This window comes from Harpegnathos saltator, unplaced genomic scaffold (genome assembly GCF_003227715.2).
Source record: "Harpegnathos saltator strain DR-91 unplaced genomic scaffold, Hsal_v8.6 scaffold113, whole genome shotgun sequence".
Lineage (NCBI taxonomy): Eukaryota > Metazoa > Arthropoda > Insecta > Hymenoptera > Formicidae > Harpegnathos > Harpegnathos saltator.
In genome coordinates, this window is record NW_020229888.1 from 41,722 (window position 1) to 58,788 (window position 17,067).

General features: G+C 36.3%; 2 protein-coding genes and 1 long non-coding RNA gene across 8 annotated transcripts; 1 reads left to right on the plus strand and 2 right to left on the minus strand.

The window, feature by feature from the left end:
* Positions 1-87: 87 nt before the first annotated feature.
* On the minus strand, positions 88-2,061 carry LOC105183012 (uncharacterized). The gene is made up of 6 exons (XM_025301367.1): positions 1,927-2,061; positions 1,445-1,469; positions 936-1,285; positions 622-798; positions 371-433; positions 88-267 (listed from the first exon to the last, which is right to left on the minus strand). Exons 1-5 carry the CDS (start codon positions 1,940-1,942, stop codon positions 417-419), a joined length of 585 nt encoding a protein of 194 aa, XP_025157152.1. The 5' UTR covers positions 1,943-2,061; the 3' UTR covers positions 88-267; positions 371-416.
* A 349-nt stretch (positions 2,062-2,410) lies between these two features.
* Positions 2,411-3,776, plus strand: LOC112589171 (uncharacterized). The gene is made up of 3 exons (XR_003113337.1): positions 2,411-3,146; positions 3,232-3,252; positions 3,551-3,776. It is a non-coding gene; the product is annotated as an uncharacterized LOC112589171 (long non-coding RNA).
* Positions 3,777-3,811: 35 nt separating this feature from the next.
* Positions 3,812-4,961, minus strand: LOC105183011 (transmembrane protein 234 homolog). 6 transcript variants are annotated; one of them, XM_011140854.3, is made up of 4 exons: positions 4,810-4,961; positions 4,303-4,427; positions 4,061-4,220; positions 3,812-3,981 (listed from the first exon to the last, which is right to left on the minus strand). In XM_011140854.3, exons 1-4 carry the CDS (start codon positions 4,850-4,852, stop codon positions 3,866-3,868), a joined length of 444 nt encoding a protein of 147 aa, XP_011139156.1. In that variant the 5' UTR covers positions 4,853-4,961; the 3' UTR covers positions 3,812-3,865. The 6 variants fall into 6 exon arrangements, with proteins under 6 accessions (XP_011139156.1, XP_025157168.1, XP_011139157.1 ...); XM_025301383.1 differs by having other exon boundaries at positions 4,724-4,961; XM_011140855.3 differs by having other exon boundaries at positions 4,574-4,961.
* Between the last annotated feature and the right edge of the window lie 12,106 nt (positions 4,962-17,067).

Consider the following 17,067-nt stretch of genomic DNA (forward strand, 5'->3'; position numbering starts at 1 on the left):
ATACAATTATAAAAGTTGAAAATTTTAATATACCTTTTCACGTTATATATATGAAGAAATGTATTTAATTAACGTACAAAATGTGTAATAATTCAAATTTTTTTTATTTCATCCATCTGCATGAACACCTCTACGGATAAAGTCATACTGCCACTCTACTTGTCCAGGTGGAGAAATAAAATAATTGCATGTATTTCTTTGAGCTTGAGCTTCTTTTATATTACCACTACATTCTTCAGCATTTGGTAATGACAACCACATCGCATCCTAGAATATGATTTAAGAAATGTTATTTAAATAATAAAAAAATATGTACAAAACAACTTATATTTCTCTAATTACTGAATCGTAATTAATCATAATTGTTTACCTCATTTATATTTTCTGAAATTATTTCACTACTATAATGGTTATATCTACAGCATTGTTCTTCCTGTAACACATAATTATGTAGACAGACCAAAACTGTAGCCATTAAATTTGCAGTTTCTGGTAGTGTGCAAATAACTGAATGAAATATTCTCCATTTATTGGCAAGAATTCCAAAAGCACTCTCAACAGTTCTGTGTGCTCTGGAAAATCTGTAATTACAAATTTTCTGCTCATCGCTCAAATGTTTACCAGAATAGGGTTTCATTATCCTGGTTGAGAGTCTAAAGGCATCATCAGCAATAAAATATCCAAATGTCTTCAAATTGCTACCAGGAAGATTAGCAGTTCCTTTCAGCAGATTTAATTGTTCATTATTTAACTTTATTCCTATTTCAGAATCGTTAAAAATTCCTTCATCGCTATCTCCTACAAAATCAAACATAATTATTTTGTTTTAAATGTATTTTGCAAAAGTGTAAATAACATGTCGTTAACATATTATTTATAATTTAAAGGATATCACAGGCATAACACATAGATACTAATATTTTTTTAAGACTTACCTCCATAAGCTCCTGTATCAACTAAAGTAAATCTATATAAATGGTCCGCTACTGTCATTAAAACTATGCTATATTTTTTATAATTATAAAATAAAGTTCCACTATTAGGAGAACATTGAATTTTTATGTGCTTCCCGTCAACTGATCCAAAACAATTTGGAAGATTCCACTTCTTCCAATATCCATCTGTACATTTCTTCCAATCTTCTTCAGCAGGAAAAGTAAGATACATTGGTTGTAAAACTTTTATAATTACTACACAAACTTCCTTTACTATTTTCCTGACTGTAGATTCTCCAACTCGAAATGCTACAGCTATTGATATAGGTAAGTCATCTGTAGCAAGGTATCTACAAAAATTAAAATAATAAATTTATATTATACAACATACATTATTTTTCCTTTTATTTGTACAGTTTCTATTGTATAATATTCATTAATGTTTTACGACAACATTAATTATTGCAATATCAAATATTTTAAACTAACATACATTGTGAAATTATTACCTTAGAGTTATTATAAGTCGATGTTCTGGAACAAAAGCTCGTTTACTGTTTTTTTTTTAATATGGTGCAGTTAATTCTAGCAGTTTTGTAAATTGTTCTAATGACATTCTAGTATAGCGATAAAACATGTTTCTGTCATTTTTTAACTCACAAAATAAATTTTTATAATCTCCAAATTTATCTCTTTTTTGGTTTATTGGTCTAGTATGCTATCTTCTATTCAACCATCTAATTTGTTCTTTTCTTTTACGTACAAGCAAAATATATGTATTTATCCATTGAAGGACACAGATTAAAAAATCATTAATATTTTTTATATTATTCATTGCGTATATTTTCTCCTAAAAGTATTATTATTTATTATATAATAATGTCCATGAGAATAATAACTGATAGTATATAATTTATGTATAATAATAATAAATAATTTTAATGAATTGCATATAAGTTTTAATGTATATAGAATTAATCAGGTTATATACCTATCTTTGGATACATATCACAGTGAGATCTGTTATACGAACAAGTATACGACAAAGCTTGCGCGTTGACCTACGACTACGACTTGTCGTAAAGGCCATTGCACGTACAAAAGTTGAAGGCCTGATCTACAATACGTGTCGTAAGTTGTGAGCCGTAAGAATTGGCGAATCACAGTCGATTATTACAAAAATAATCAGCTATAATTGGTCAGTTCTTACGGCTTACAGCTTACAACACCTATTGTAGACCAGGCTTTAGTCGTAACCGTAAGTCCGTAAACAAATTGACCAATCATAATTTGTATATTTCGAGATGCTGGATTGTGATTGGTCAATTTGCTTACGGTCTTACGGTTACGACTAAAATTTTTTTACGTGCAATGGTCTTAACTGTTACGACATGTTTTGTGTTTTAGCCCTAAGACCGTGCACCAAACACAGATTTTACCACCGAGACCTGAAAGTGGATGTAGCATCATAGTTCGCCTCTCAAAATGGATGCAGATGGCGTCCTTTCCCAGTGCGGAGAGTCGATATCGTAGAAAATGCCGTGTTGGCCGCTCTCACATGCACATTTTTGAAGGGGATATGTAAAAATATGATCAAAATAAAAAGAAGGGAAATATAGAAGAAACTAAAACAAAATATACTATAACAGCATAATAGAAGAAGAAGAAGAAGAAAAAGAAAAACGAGACAGAGAAAACCATGTCTATAATAACTTGAACAAAGTGCAAATGTAAAATAATATAAACAAAATGTATATCAAACATCGTAACATTGTCATACAATATTCAGAAGTAATATAGAATATGCAGCATAACTTTGCTTTGTCAGAGTGGTATCATATAAATGTATTAATCATTGTGTTACTCATCAATATAGACTGAATAAATGTACCCAGACAGCACACGGATGTCCATTGGACGTCCATTATATGTCCATTTTTTTTTACAAAAGACGCCCATAGGACGTACGTTTGTCACAACTTGGGACATACGACGTCCGATGTACGTCCATCGATGGACGGCCGATGGACGTACATCAGACGTCCTACAGGTCCGATGTCCAATAAGGACATCCTTGTTACGTCCAATTTATGTCCACGGACGTAAATCGGATATACGGACATAAATTGGACGTGAAACGTACATCCATTGGATGCTCGGTGATGTCTGGGTAGATGTGGATGAATTACTTAGCAGGTTATAAATAGGCAGGTATAGAATTGAGATAACTAGAAGAAATAAGTAGTATATCAGGTATAAAGTACATTCTATAAAGTATAATCATTCGACATTACAGAACATTGCAAATTATGAACCAGTAAGTGAAAAATATATTTTATATTGGGTATAAAAGCATAACATATCAAGCTGATCATACAGTTGATCAGTTCAGGATTACAATAAGTATATCATACTAATTTTAACAAATATAATAAAATTTCAATTTGCTTCACATGTAGTAAAATTTCCTACATTAGGAAAGAAAAATGCAACAATGACATATTTTCTAAAAATATGTTTACATAATCTATTCTATATAAACTTATTTGCTGTATCAATTTAAAATTTACTTGAAATTGTACATATAAATTTATATACATTATTTATATTTTTAGATATTGTAGATAGTACAAATATAAGAATTGATAAACTAATATAAGATCATGCATCATAAATCAATAGAATAGTCCAGTACAAGATAAAATAATTAATATTGTAAGTCAAAGAGAGAAGAAAAATAAAAGAAAAAGAAAAATAACAGGATTGCAATAAATAACATAAATAACAGAAATTATAAAGAAAGAAAAAACTATCATACAGGTGAGTAAATACATAGTCTATATGTAATATGTACACATAATATATTTAATACATATTTATACATAATAAATTAATATATCTGTTTCCACTTTGGTACAGTCTTGGACTTTTTATTCTTCTTCGAAACCAAGTGTAGAAGGTGATATCAATTCTACAATTTCTTTTATCTTATCCCAACAGCATAATATTGTTCCACATAATATAAGTATCATTCCCATATATGTATCTAAATAGCAAATTGATGAAATGATTAATTCATTGTAACATTTATTTCTGTCAAAATATGAAAGCTTATATTTACTAACTTCTATGTACTTTCTCTTCACCCAAAAACCAGCCTGTGATTGCAGTGAATACAAAAGTAAGGGAATTTGAAACAGGTACAGCAAGAGATATATCTGTACTCTGCAGAGTTAAATAATATAATACTGAGCCACATTGATTAAGAAGAAAAGGCAAAATATACTACAAGAAAATCAATAATGAACTATACTAACATACAACATTATTTTGTAAAAACATTGTGATCTATGGAAAAGTGTGAAACCTTTAAGTTAGTCACAAGAAACAAAATTTCCTGGATAAATTGCCCATAAACAGACATAGCCTTGACATCCTCTAAGCCTTGTGCACCTTTCTTAATAAATGGATTAGTTACGCCCCATAGGATCGCTACAAGACATAAATATATCACAGAATCTATAAAAAAATCAAAAGTCACATCGATAAAGATCAATCTTGAGTATTGAATTTGTTCCATTGCACTTCGATAATTCTTAACATGTCAGTAAATAGATTATTAAATAAACGAATCTAACCAATAGTAACCAACATCGCTGTCAATTATAACATATAAAATACTATAAACATTCAATGACGTATAAAGCAATTTGTTACAAAAATTTGTTAAACAATTCGCAACACATTCCATGATATCGTATCAAACATAAACTGTTCAGTCAGATCACTTATGGTTCCGGACTGCATTCAGCTTTGTCCATAGGCCATTTTCAATAGTATGAAGGTAAAAGAAAAACAGGGACAACGCGCGTACATAATCCCCACGACCAAAAAATATGAGTAGTTACAGGAACCATATTCAACCGCCACGGAGCCGAACTAAATAGTTTGTTCTTTATAACTGCACTGCTGAACTGATGCAATAAGCTAGAGTGAAAAAACCTATATTTATCTCACTTTAACTTATTGCACTAGTTCAACAGTGCAGCTACAAAGAACAGACCACGATCTTACATACAGGCTGAAAACTTGTAGGGAGTGACTCAGATAGTGCGGCAAGCACCCCTAGGTTGCACTGCCGCAGGTGGCGTAACCGAGAACTACCATCCCAAAAGTGTTACCATCACGGTGGTTATCATCGACAGAAGTGTTTAAATAATCCAAATAGTTGTGCAATGATGTTAAAAAAACAATATTTTTAAAATAGAAATGCAATGACTTTTTTACCCATTCATTAAATTTATTTTATAGATTCGTTCTCTATTTCTTTTTTTCATTAATTTCTTTTTTTATTGGTATGGGTACTTCATTTTTCGTTTGTTTATACTTCTTTAATTTTTTAAATTATTTGTATAATGTGAGTGCGAAAGTAGAGGAACAAAGGAAAGGCGTACAAAAAAGTAACAGACGCATTGTGTATATTGTCATAACTTTTATGTGTAACATTGCACACCGTTCTTCGAGCAAATTATCTTTTATCGCAACAAATTCGTCTTGTTTCTGTCTTAATCACGCTGACAATATTTTCATCCGTCTCGTTCGACGATTTTTTGCTCGTCTCTGACGATTTATCTTCAGCCGCATAGCGTTAAACTTTCTCTGATCAGCAGGATTTGACAAAGCAGCAAATCGTTTGAATTTATCATGTTTTGTGTAACGAAAATTTTTTTGCAGTAACATCCTCCTGAGTCGCGTACAAAAATTGCACGTATTTTTATTTCCGATTAACATACATTTCGTTGACCGGTTAATGTTCATATTATCTTTATATACAGCAACACTCTCTACAAGATTTATGTTGGCATCTCTCAATCCATCACAAACATGCAGATCATGAAATTCGTTTAAGATGTTCGGCAAAATTCGAGGGTCAGTCAGTTCTTGTGGAAGTTGTGGTACGTCATGCTTTACAAGCTTTCCATGGATCGCATATTTAATTCTTCTCTTATTATCAATCACGATACCTTTACGAATTACAGCAATATCACCGTTATTTGCAGCATTTGAGACAATCTGAGATAACATCAGAAGCTTCTGTTCTGTTGATGATTCAACGATACTCCATGAATTCGACACAGTCACTGTACAAACATCGTCGCCGATTTAAAAATGTATTTGTGAATCATTTGTCACAGAAAATGTCAAAAATTGATCATCGCTGGAGAAGTGAGATTCAATTTCCACATCTAGGTTATCCGTAGTGCTACTGATATTTTCTGCTTCGTTTAATGACTTCAACTCATCTACCGATTCTACTGATTTTACAGCCTTTTCTTCATTTTCGATAGTTCTAAAGGATGCTGTTCTTTGCACCAAGCATCTATTGGCATCAGTATCAGATGTCGCAACTTTGACCACTGCTGTTGTATCTATAATGCGATCTATAATGCGATATTATTAATGGTCAACATTAAATGCTATTCATTTAGACAATTCTATTTTGGTTGCACTTACTTTCTTTGTCAGTGCCTTCATGCGCTAAATATTCACAGTAAAAAATCGATGGAACCGCAGATTCCAGCAAACGAGAACGTTTGTAAGGAATCTGTCAAAAAGATTGTCTCGTTATATACAGGGTGCACGATTTATCTGAAGACATTGAAATATCTCGAGAACTATGCATTGGATAAAAAAAAGTGGTTAATGAAAGTTGTTAGTCTCGAAGGGGGACATCCAATGATACCAAACTCGACCTCCCACCCCACCTCCTGGGGGTGGGGGTTGGGGACAACTTTGAAATCTTAAATGGAAACCCCCATTTTTTATTGCAGATACGGATTCTACGCCACAAATACGTAAATTTTGTCCAAAACTTTTTTTATGATTCGCGATAGATGGCGCTGTAATCGCAAAAAATTATATTTTCCGCAATTCTCCAGAAATGATCATTAGATTGAGAAATAAAAAATACCTGTTCAATATTTTTAAAGAACATAATAAAAGTTATTCCCCTCCATCCTCTCGGGGTAGGGTGGGTGGTAACGTTCAAATCTGAAATGGGAACCCGAATCGAAGAGGGAACTGCTCGACGCGCCACTGTGGGTGTATGGCGAACTACGGCTTATTATAAAAAATTGTTTCAATGGAAAAAATTGTTTCAATAAAAATTTCACGTACAATCTAATTCTGCAATGAAAAATGTGGGTCCCCATTTCAGATATGAACGTTATCATCCACCCTACCCCGAGAGGATGGGGGGGAATAACTTTTATTATGTTCTTTAAAAATATTGAACAGGTATTTTTTATTTCTCAATCCAATGATCATTTCTGGAGAATTGCGGAAAATATAATTTTTTGCGATTACAGCGCCATCTATCACGAATTAAAAAAAAAGTTTCGGACAAAATTTACGTATTTTGTGGCGAAGAATCAGTATCTGCCATAAAAATGGGGGTTTCCATTTAAGATTTCAAAGTTGCCCCCAACCCCCACCCCCAGGGAGTGGGGTGGGAGGTCGAGTTTGGTATCATTGGATGTCCCCCTTCGAGACTAACAACTTTCATTAACCACTTTTTTTTATCCAATGCATTGTCCTCGAGATATTTCAATATCTTCAGATAAATCGTGCACCCTGTATATATACACTCAAACGCAAAAAACCCGGTACATTAAAAATTTGGGAAAAAATTACAAAATTTCAAATGATCATAACTTGGTAAACAATGAAGATACAAATATGCGCAGAAATGCAAAATGAAGCTTGAAACGTCCTCTTTAAGAATATCTGAATGGCAATTATGCTCGGCCATTTTTTTCAAAATGGCGGATGATAAAGTGAGAGGATGCAAAATTGATAATCAAAGGTCCGTGTTTGCGATGGTGCATGGTGTGCATCAGGTATCGCAGCGTAATGGGACCAAATGCACATGAAAGTATAGAGTGTTATCTTTAAAATGCTACATTACCGAGCTCGATGTGATCATTTTTCACTGAGTTGTTCCAAATTTTGCTAAAAATGCGGTTTTCTTGTTAAATTTGCATAATTCAGTGAATAAGTATCTCATCAAGCTCTATAACGAAGTATTTTAAAGAAAACGTTCTATACTTTTAGGTACTTTTCGTCCCATTGAGCTGCGACACTTACTTTGCTCCATGCGCCGTTGCACGCTCGAACCTTTTTTTAGCAACTTTTCATGTTCTCCTTTTTATCACCCGCCATTTTGAAAAAATATCGTTGCGCACAATTTCGATAGATCTTTCGAAAAGTACGGTTTCAAAGCTTTCAAACCGTTTTTGAAATTTGCTGCTAGGATATTTAGGTATCGAGATATTCAATTTCGAATTTGCAACAAATGTCGATTCAGCGAGGCTTAAGGGGCTAAGAGGCTCTGCGGTTCGTTTGGCTCTTTCATAATTTCAATAGCTGTGTTCATGTTTCTCTATATAATAATTTACATAACCTGCACAATATATTCAACGATTTGCATTTATTATTTTGAAAGCCAGGGAAATGAAAGTAAAATTCAATTTAGGTTCTTCATTTTACGTAATCGATATTACGTAATAAAGATGAATTGCGTTTTAAGATACCGCTGTCATTAGCTCAAATTATGGTTGTAAGTCTCCCCAATATAAACCGCATGGAGTTTTACTGGTAGGAAAAGTCCCATTGTATGTAGTGTGTGTGTGTGCGTGTGCGTGCGTGCGTGCGTGCGTGCGTGCGTGCGTGCGTGCGTGCGTGCGTGCGTGTGTGTGTGTGTGTGTGAGCGCGTGCGTGCGTGTGTGTGTGTGTGTGTGTGCGTGTGTGCGTGCATGCGCGCGTGTGTGTGTGTGCGTGTGTGCGTGTGTGCGCGTGTGCGCGCGTGTGTGTGTGTGTGTGTGTGTGTTTGTATACCACAAGGATAAGGACCCCGTGGTTCGTCAGTTCCACAGTATTTCAAGATTTCGCACCCTCCTTATGATGTGTGTGTGTGTGTGTGTGTGGTGTTACAGCAGAGATAAGGACCCCGCAGTTCGTCACTCCTGCAGTAATTAATGACTCCAAACCCTCTCTGCTGTGTGTGTGGTGTGTGTATACTAATAGTGGGTATGACTGCCTTGTGCGCGTATTACCTCATTCATACGATCAGGCATACTCCTTATTAGTCTTTTAATTTCATCCTGCGTAATTGTATTCCATTCGTTTTCGAGAATTATTCGCAGTTCTCGCAGTGACTGAGGAGCAGGTACATGATTTCGTACTTTCCTGCCGAGGTTGTCCCATAAGTGTTCGATTGGATTTAAATCTGGACTAGTTGCTGGCCAATCGAGTCGATTTATGCCAACTTCATCGAAGAAATCAAGCACTCTTCTCGCAGTGTGTGGTCGCATTGTCTTGCATAAACAAGAAGTTCTTTCCGATGAAGGGTGCGTACGGAACAACATACGGAATGAGTATGTCTTCCACGTATACATCTGCGTTCATATTCTTGTCAAAAAAGTGCAGATCTGTATGAGCATTAGCTGAAATTCCTGTCCAAATCATTACAGAGCCTCCATTGTAGCTATGCCTCTCACTTACCGTACAGTCTGCAAATCGTTCTCCACCGCGACGATAAACTCGTTCTCGTCCATCTGGAGAATAGACACAAAAACGAGATTCATCGCTAAAGAGTACTTTGCTCCAGTCTGCGTAAGTCCAGTCTCTATGCTCAACTGCAAAATTGAGTCGAGCTACGCGATGGTGACATTTAAGCAAAGGTACAGCTGCTGGCCTGCGCGAAAGCAGATTTTGTTCCTTTAATCTTCTCCGAACGGTGTTAACGGATACATTAATGTTGCGGACATCCCTTAAATTGTTTCTAATTTGAACAGATGTTCGATGTCTGTCTCTTAACGAATTTGAAACAATAAATCGGTCATCATTGTGATTGGTACATTGAGGACGTCCCAAACCAGGCCTTCTATGGAAAGAATTGGTTTGTAAGTACCTGGCATAAGCACGTTGCACAGTTGACACTGACAAATCAAGTGCCTGAGCAACGTACCTTCGACTTCTGCCATCTTCAATTAAAGCAATAACTTGAGCAGCCTTTTCAGGATTTATCGTCGCCATAATCGACGCAATAATTTCGATGCGAAACAATCAATTATGGTTTAAATTGATGAAGTTGCACGAAGCAACGCGCCTCGAAAGGAAAAGATCACGGAAAAAGAAAAGTCGCACGAGGCAGCGCTTATCGGAGTGAACACGTTCGGAAAAGGAAAATTGTTTGTCTTTGTTTATTGTCTTGGCACATACATTTAAGAAAAATCCAGTCAAGCCAGGCGTTAAAGCCCGGCGCACCGAGAGAATCTCAGTCAAGCCAGAACGTAAGCCCGGCGTACTGACAAACTCGCGAAGTCCAGCGTACAAGAGATAGTGCCACTATCGGCCGTGGACCGTACGAAGGCCAAAAGCTGTACGAAGGCAATCTCTGATCGTCTCCGCGGGCACTCTTATATGCCCTGGGCAGCTCGAACTCGCGTGCGAGCCGAGGAGCTCGCGCGCGCGACAACCCAGATCGCCGCGTCGCGGCGGTTCCGTGGACTAGGAGCGCTAGGGAATTTCGACGTTCAGGTGGCGTCCAGCGACTCGGCATCCCGCGCACCGAGTCACCGCGAACTCAGGCGCGATCTTGAATAGCATATTCAAGCTATGTACCATAATGGCCAATCGTACGGAGAAGGTAGAGAGCTAGGGACAGCTTCGCGAACTAAAGTGTATACCACAGTGATCATGCGTAACTGAAGGGTAAAGAATGATAACTTTTGATAAAAATTAAATTTCCAATTCGCAAAATTGTGTAAATTATTGTATAGAGAATAATGAACGCGGCTATTGAAATTATGAAAGAGCCAAACGAACCGCAGAGCCTCTTAGCCCCTTAAGCCTCGCTGAATCGACATTTGTTGCAAATTCGAAATTGAATATCTCGATACCTAAATATCCTAGCAGCAAATTTCAAAAACGGTTTGAAAGCTTTGAAACCGTACTTTTCGAAAGATCTATCGAAATTGTGCGCAACGATATTTTTTCAAAATGGCGGGTGATAAAAAGGAGAACATGAAAAGTTGCTAAAAAAAGGTTCGAGCGTGCAACGGCGCATGGAGCAAAGTAAGTGTCGCAGCTCAATGGGACGAAAAGTACCTAAAAGTATAGAATGTTTTCTTTAAAATACTTCGTTATAGAGCTTGATGCGATACTTATTCACTGAATTATGCAAATTTAACAAGAAAACCGCATTTTTAGCAAAATTTGGAACAACTCAGTGAAAAATGATCACATCGAGCTCGGTAAAGTAGCATTTTAAAGATAACACTCTATACTTTCATGTGCATTTGGTCCCATTACGCTGCGATACCTGATGCACACCATGCACCATCGCAAACACGGACCTTTGATTATCAATTTTGCATCCTCTCACTTTATCATCCGCCATTTTGAAAAAAATGGCCGAGCATAATTGCCATTCAGATATTCTTAAAGAGGACGTTTCAAGCTTCATTTTGCATTTCTGCGCATATTTGTATCTTCATTGTTTACCAAGTTATGATCATTTGAAATTTTGTAATTTTTTCCCAAATTTTTAGTGTACCGGGTTTTTTGCGTTTGAGTGTATATATATATATAAACCTTTGTACATTTATGTCAACATGTATTAATTCAATTTGGTACATATGTCGTCATAGCAATGCAGTTTTTTACCTTATGCAAATGCGAAAATACAATCAACAAAAATGTAAAAATAATTGACACTTACATCAATGAGGATTTTTCCATCTGGACCACGCTTCTCCAATTTTCGCACGATGCGAATTCGATATCTCCTAAGCAGCTCAATATACATGAACGCGCTTTTGCTACAATATAGTCCCATATCAACCCTATCCTCACCATAAATCTTGACTCTCAATTCCCAGTAGAAACGGAGATATTAAATGTAAAATTTAAAACTTTACCTTCGATATCTCCTAAACCTTCGATATCTCCTAAACGGCTCAACATACAGATACACCCTTTTATCACAGTACAGTCCTATACCAAACCTATTCTCACCATAAATCTCGACTTCCAATTCCTAGTAGAAACGGATATATTAACTATAAAAGATAAAATTTTAACCTTCGATATCTCCTAAACGGTTCAACATACAAGTACGCCCTTTTGCCACAGTTTAATGCTACTCTATCCCTATTCTCACCATAAATCTAGACACTAAATTCCCACTAGAAAAGGAGATATTAACTGTTCAAGTTAAAAATTTAACCTCCGATATCTCCTAAACTGATCAAGATATACGTACGCCCTTCTGCCACAATATGGTCCTCTATCATCACTATATTCACCATAAATCACGACTCTCAATTCCCAGTAAAAACGGAGATATTGACTGCAAAATTAAAATTTTAACCTTGGATATCTGCTAAACGGATCAAGATATAGGTACGCCCTTTCGCCACAGTATAATCCTATTCTATCCCTATTCTCACTATAAATCTCGACTCTCAATTCCCAGTAGAAACAGAGATATTAACTCTACAATTTAAAACTTTAACCTTCGATATTTCTTAAACGGTTCAACGTACAGGTACGCCCTTTTGCCACAGTATAGTCCTATTCCGTCCCTATTCTCGCCATAAATCTCGACTCTCAATTCCCAGTAGAAACGGAGATATTAACTGTACAATTTAAAATTTTAATCTTCGATATCTCTTAAACGGTTCAACGTACAGATACGTCCTTTTGCTAAAATATAGTCTTGTTCCATCCCTATTCTCGCTATAAATCTCGGCTCTCAGCTCCCAGTAGAACCGGAGATATTAACTGTACAAGTTAAAACTTTAACATTCGATATCTCCTAAACGGTTCAACATACAGCTACGCTCTTTTGCCACAGTATAGTCCTATTCCATCCCTATTCTTACCATAAAGCTCGACTCTCAATTCCCAGTAGAATCGGGGGTATTAACAGTACAAGTTAAAAATTTTTACCTTCGATATCTCCTAAACGGCACATAGTTAAAGAGATAAATAATACAATGTATTTCCTGATTTCGCATAATTTCCTAATTTCTTCTTTATGCTGAAAGTTTGATAGAAATTGGAGATTAAAGAGAACGATACAGAAATATTTAAAAGTCTTATACACTATATTTCATTTATGTTTCTACGAAAGATCGCTCCTGCAAGAATAGGAATGAACCAGAAACAAAGTATAAATATTGGATGTAACTTAATCAACCGCAACTATCAAGCGACATATTTTCGATACATTAATCTTGTATCTTGACGTCTTCCTTATCGAAAATAAGGCCTATTTTTCAAAAATTTTTGCTGCATGTAAGCAAATGAGATGACTCATAAGTTACTTTTGTTGATAAAATGTGTTCAGAATACTTTTGTCGATAAAGTTTTCAAATACATCTCTTTATCCCAGACAGCACACGGATCCATTAGACATCCGTTATATGTCCATTTTTTTTACAAAAGATGTCCATAGGACGTACGTTTGTCACAACTTCGGGCATAGGATGTCCGATGGATATACATCGGATGTCCTACATGTCCGATGTCCAATAAGGACATCCTTGTTACGTCCAATTTATGTCCACGGACGTAAATCGGACATACGGACATAAATTGGACGTGAAACGTACATCCATTGGATGTCCGGTGCGGGCTGTCTGGGATACTTCTTAAGACGAAAATTCACTCCAAACTGAGAATAATAGCCAATGAGAACCAATGAGAATACTATCACTCGAAGCTAATAATGAAAATACTATTGTTGGATATAAGATGCATAAGGTGAGTGTGACAAATTATTTATTGCTCAAAATGGGAGAAATTGTAAATAAGTTGTATTATTTACCTCTTTAAATATTATTCTTATTTCTAATATTATCTAATATTATTCTGTTTAATTCTGTAACATTGATTCCTCAGTTTCATTTTTTAAACAATTTCTTTAATTCAATGAAGCTCGACTCCTTGTTAGTAAACGGTCGATAAATTATCATAACGATCAACTTGCAAAGTTAATTATCATAACTGGGAGCACTGCAAATATCATTATCAGCAAAACCAAAAGTGACAATCAATTTCTTCGACAACCTCTGCATTATTGTCCGAATTGGGACCAATAAACCGTCATACTGACCCGTATGTTGCTATTACACCCCATACACTCCTACTGACAGTTGTTAGTGTCGTTAACAGCATCGACCGACAAATATTGATAAAGGCTATTCTGTACTACTATTAACGACAAACGTGTAATGATGCTTGTCGTTTATAAACGATGAACATCGGTATCTTTAACTTGGTACCCGTTACAAGACGTTAATGGCATACCGACACATCTTTAACGACAGTCGTATAGAAAGTATAATTCTGATATCAAGTGGAGACACTTCAGACCACACATCAAGAGCCAAATACATTAAGGGGATGCTGAAGTCGTCAACAAACTTGCAAAGCATCGATAACGTAGAAGCGTTCGTCAAAAAGTAGGGAACGTTATCATCTGTTATCGACGTTAGTGAATTTTGGTACACATATGTATATACATATTTACATAGTATTTATATAGTAAAGATAATTGCTGGATAAGCGCTGATGCGATTACGCAATCCTTTCATCGCATTTTTCCATATACAGGGTAGACCATTTTAACCTTTAATGGAGAATAACTCGACCGGTGAGCGAAATAATGAAAAAAGTTTCATACAAAAGTTGTTGGACAAGGAGGGGGACGTATGACCATATCCTTGAATTTGACCTTGACTTTGACCTTAGGGGTTATTTGAAGGTCAAATAACATTTTTTAAATGGAATTGCCTATTTTCGACCCCGGATTTGGAAAGAACGGGAAATTTTAGAATAGGATATGATATGACCGATAAGATCAAATGTCATGTTTTGAGGTCATTTCAAAGTCAAAAGGAACTTGTACGTGTATTCATGCGAAAATCGTATCTGTATACGGGGATTTCTAAATTATCTTCTACACTTAGCATTACCCAGAGACAACGACGTGGACATGGTAGAATTCTGCCTCTTTCGGGGTGCTTGTTTAGAGTGAGTCCCCTTGCCTCTCACTATGCATACTTTGCTATTGTTAATCTAGCTATTCAAAAGGTTTTCGAAAGTTGCACCGTTAGCATTTATGCAATAATTGAGCCTTCTTTGGAAATGGGCCACTGTGCTGAGCAAGACATTTCGTGGAATCGCTTCACAAGTTCGTCTTATGCGATTTTCCATATCTTCTCTTGTTGTTGGTTCTTCTTTGAAAACAACTTCTTTCAAATAGCCCCAGAGATAAAAATCGAGTGACGTCAAATTAGGAGAACGAGGAGGCCATGCAATCGGACCCTCTCGACCAATCCATCGGTTCGGGTACCTTTCATCTAAAAACCTCCTGACTATACATACAAAGTGCGGTGGTGCACCATCCTGTTGGAAGAACATCCTTCGCCTGGTTTCCAAGTCTACGTTCTCCAACAAATGAGGCAATTGGTCTGTGAGCAAATCGAGGTACGTATTTGCATTCACAGTACGTTCGAAAAAGAATGGACTGACCAAGTATCCATTAACAATCAACACCGCTGGAGCCTCAATGTCTGGTGCGGGATTGTTAATGGATACTTGGTCGGTCCATTCTTTTTCGAACGTACTGTGAATGCAAATACAAACCTCGATTTGCTCACAGACCAATTGCCTCATTTGTTGGAGAACGTAGACTTGGAAACCAGGCGAAGGATGTTCTTCCAACAGGATGGTGCACCACCGCACTTTGCACGTATAGTCAGGAGGTTTTTAGATGAAAGGTACCCGAACCGATGGATTGGTCGAGAGGGTCCGATTGCATGGCCTCCTCGTTCTCCTAATTTGACGTCACTCGATTTTTATCTCTGGGGCTATTTGAAAGAAGTTGTTTTCAAAGAAGAACCAACAACAAGAGAAGATATGGAAAATCGCATAAGACGAACTTGTGAAGCGATTCCACGAAATGTCTTGCTCAGCACAGTGGCCCATTTCCAAAGAAGGCTCAATTATTGCATAAATGCTAACGGTGCAACTTTCGAAAACCTTTTGAATAGCTAGATTAACAATAGCAAAGTATGCATAGTGAGAGGCAAGGGGACTCACTCTAAACAAGCACCCCGAAAGAGGCAGAATTCTACCACGTCCACGTCGTTGTCTCTGGGTAATGCTAAGTGTAGAAGATAATTTAGAAATCCCCGTATACAGATACGATTTTCGCATGTATACACGTACAAGTTCCTTTTGACTTTGAAATGACCTCAAAACATGACATTTGATCTTATCGATCATACCATATCCTATTCTAAAATTTCCCGCTCTTTCCAAATCCGGGGTCGAAAATAAGCAATTCCATTTAAAAAATGTTATTTGACTTTCAAATAACGCCTAAGATCAAAGTCAAGGTCAAATTCAAGGATATGGTCATACGTCCCCCTCCTTGTCCAACAACTTTTGTATGAAACTTTTTTCATTATTTCGCTCACCGGTCGAGTTATTCTCCATTAAAGGTTAAAATGGTCCACCCTGTATATCTTTTCTCACAGACTTCGAATAAATGTGTGTGTGCTGCATTGTCATTTAGACTTTTCTATACACAGATCTTTTATGAATATGAATACGACGCTGCCGATATTTGCCTTCTTACCGAAATGTGCATTTTGCTGCTGCTTCTCGGATTTTTCGACTCGCTGGTATATACAGGGTAAAGAAAAAACTACGGGAGCCCTGAAAATCTCGAAAAATTTACATTTTATAAACAAATGTTTCAGACAAAAGTTATAGCGTTGAAAAAGATCTATTTACCGATCTTAACAGTTTGACCTTGGATGGCGTCGTCAAGGTCAGGACAAAGTCACATCGGATTTTTTAAATGGAACCCCCAATTTTTTATTGCATATTCTTATAGCCCTTCTTCAAACCTTTTCAAAGCACTATGGTTTTATTCAATTTGAATAAGCTGTTCCGAAGTTATTGAGTTTTTTAAAGTAAGATATCTAGCAAACTAAGGCAAGATCGTAGGATGATCCGGCCAACTAAGGCAAGGTCGGGAGTTGTCCGGCCA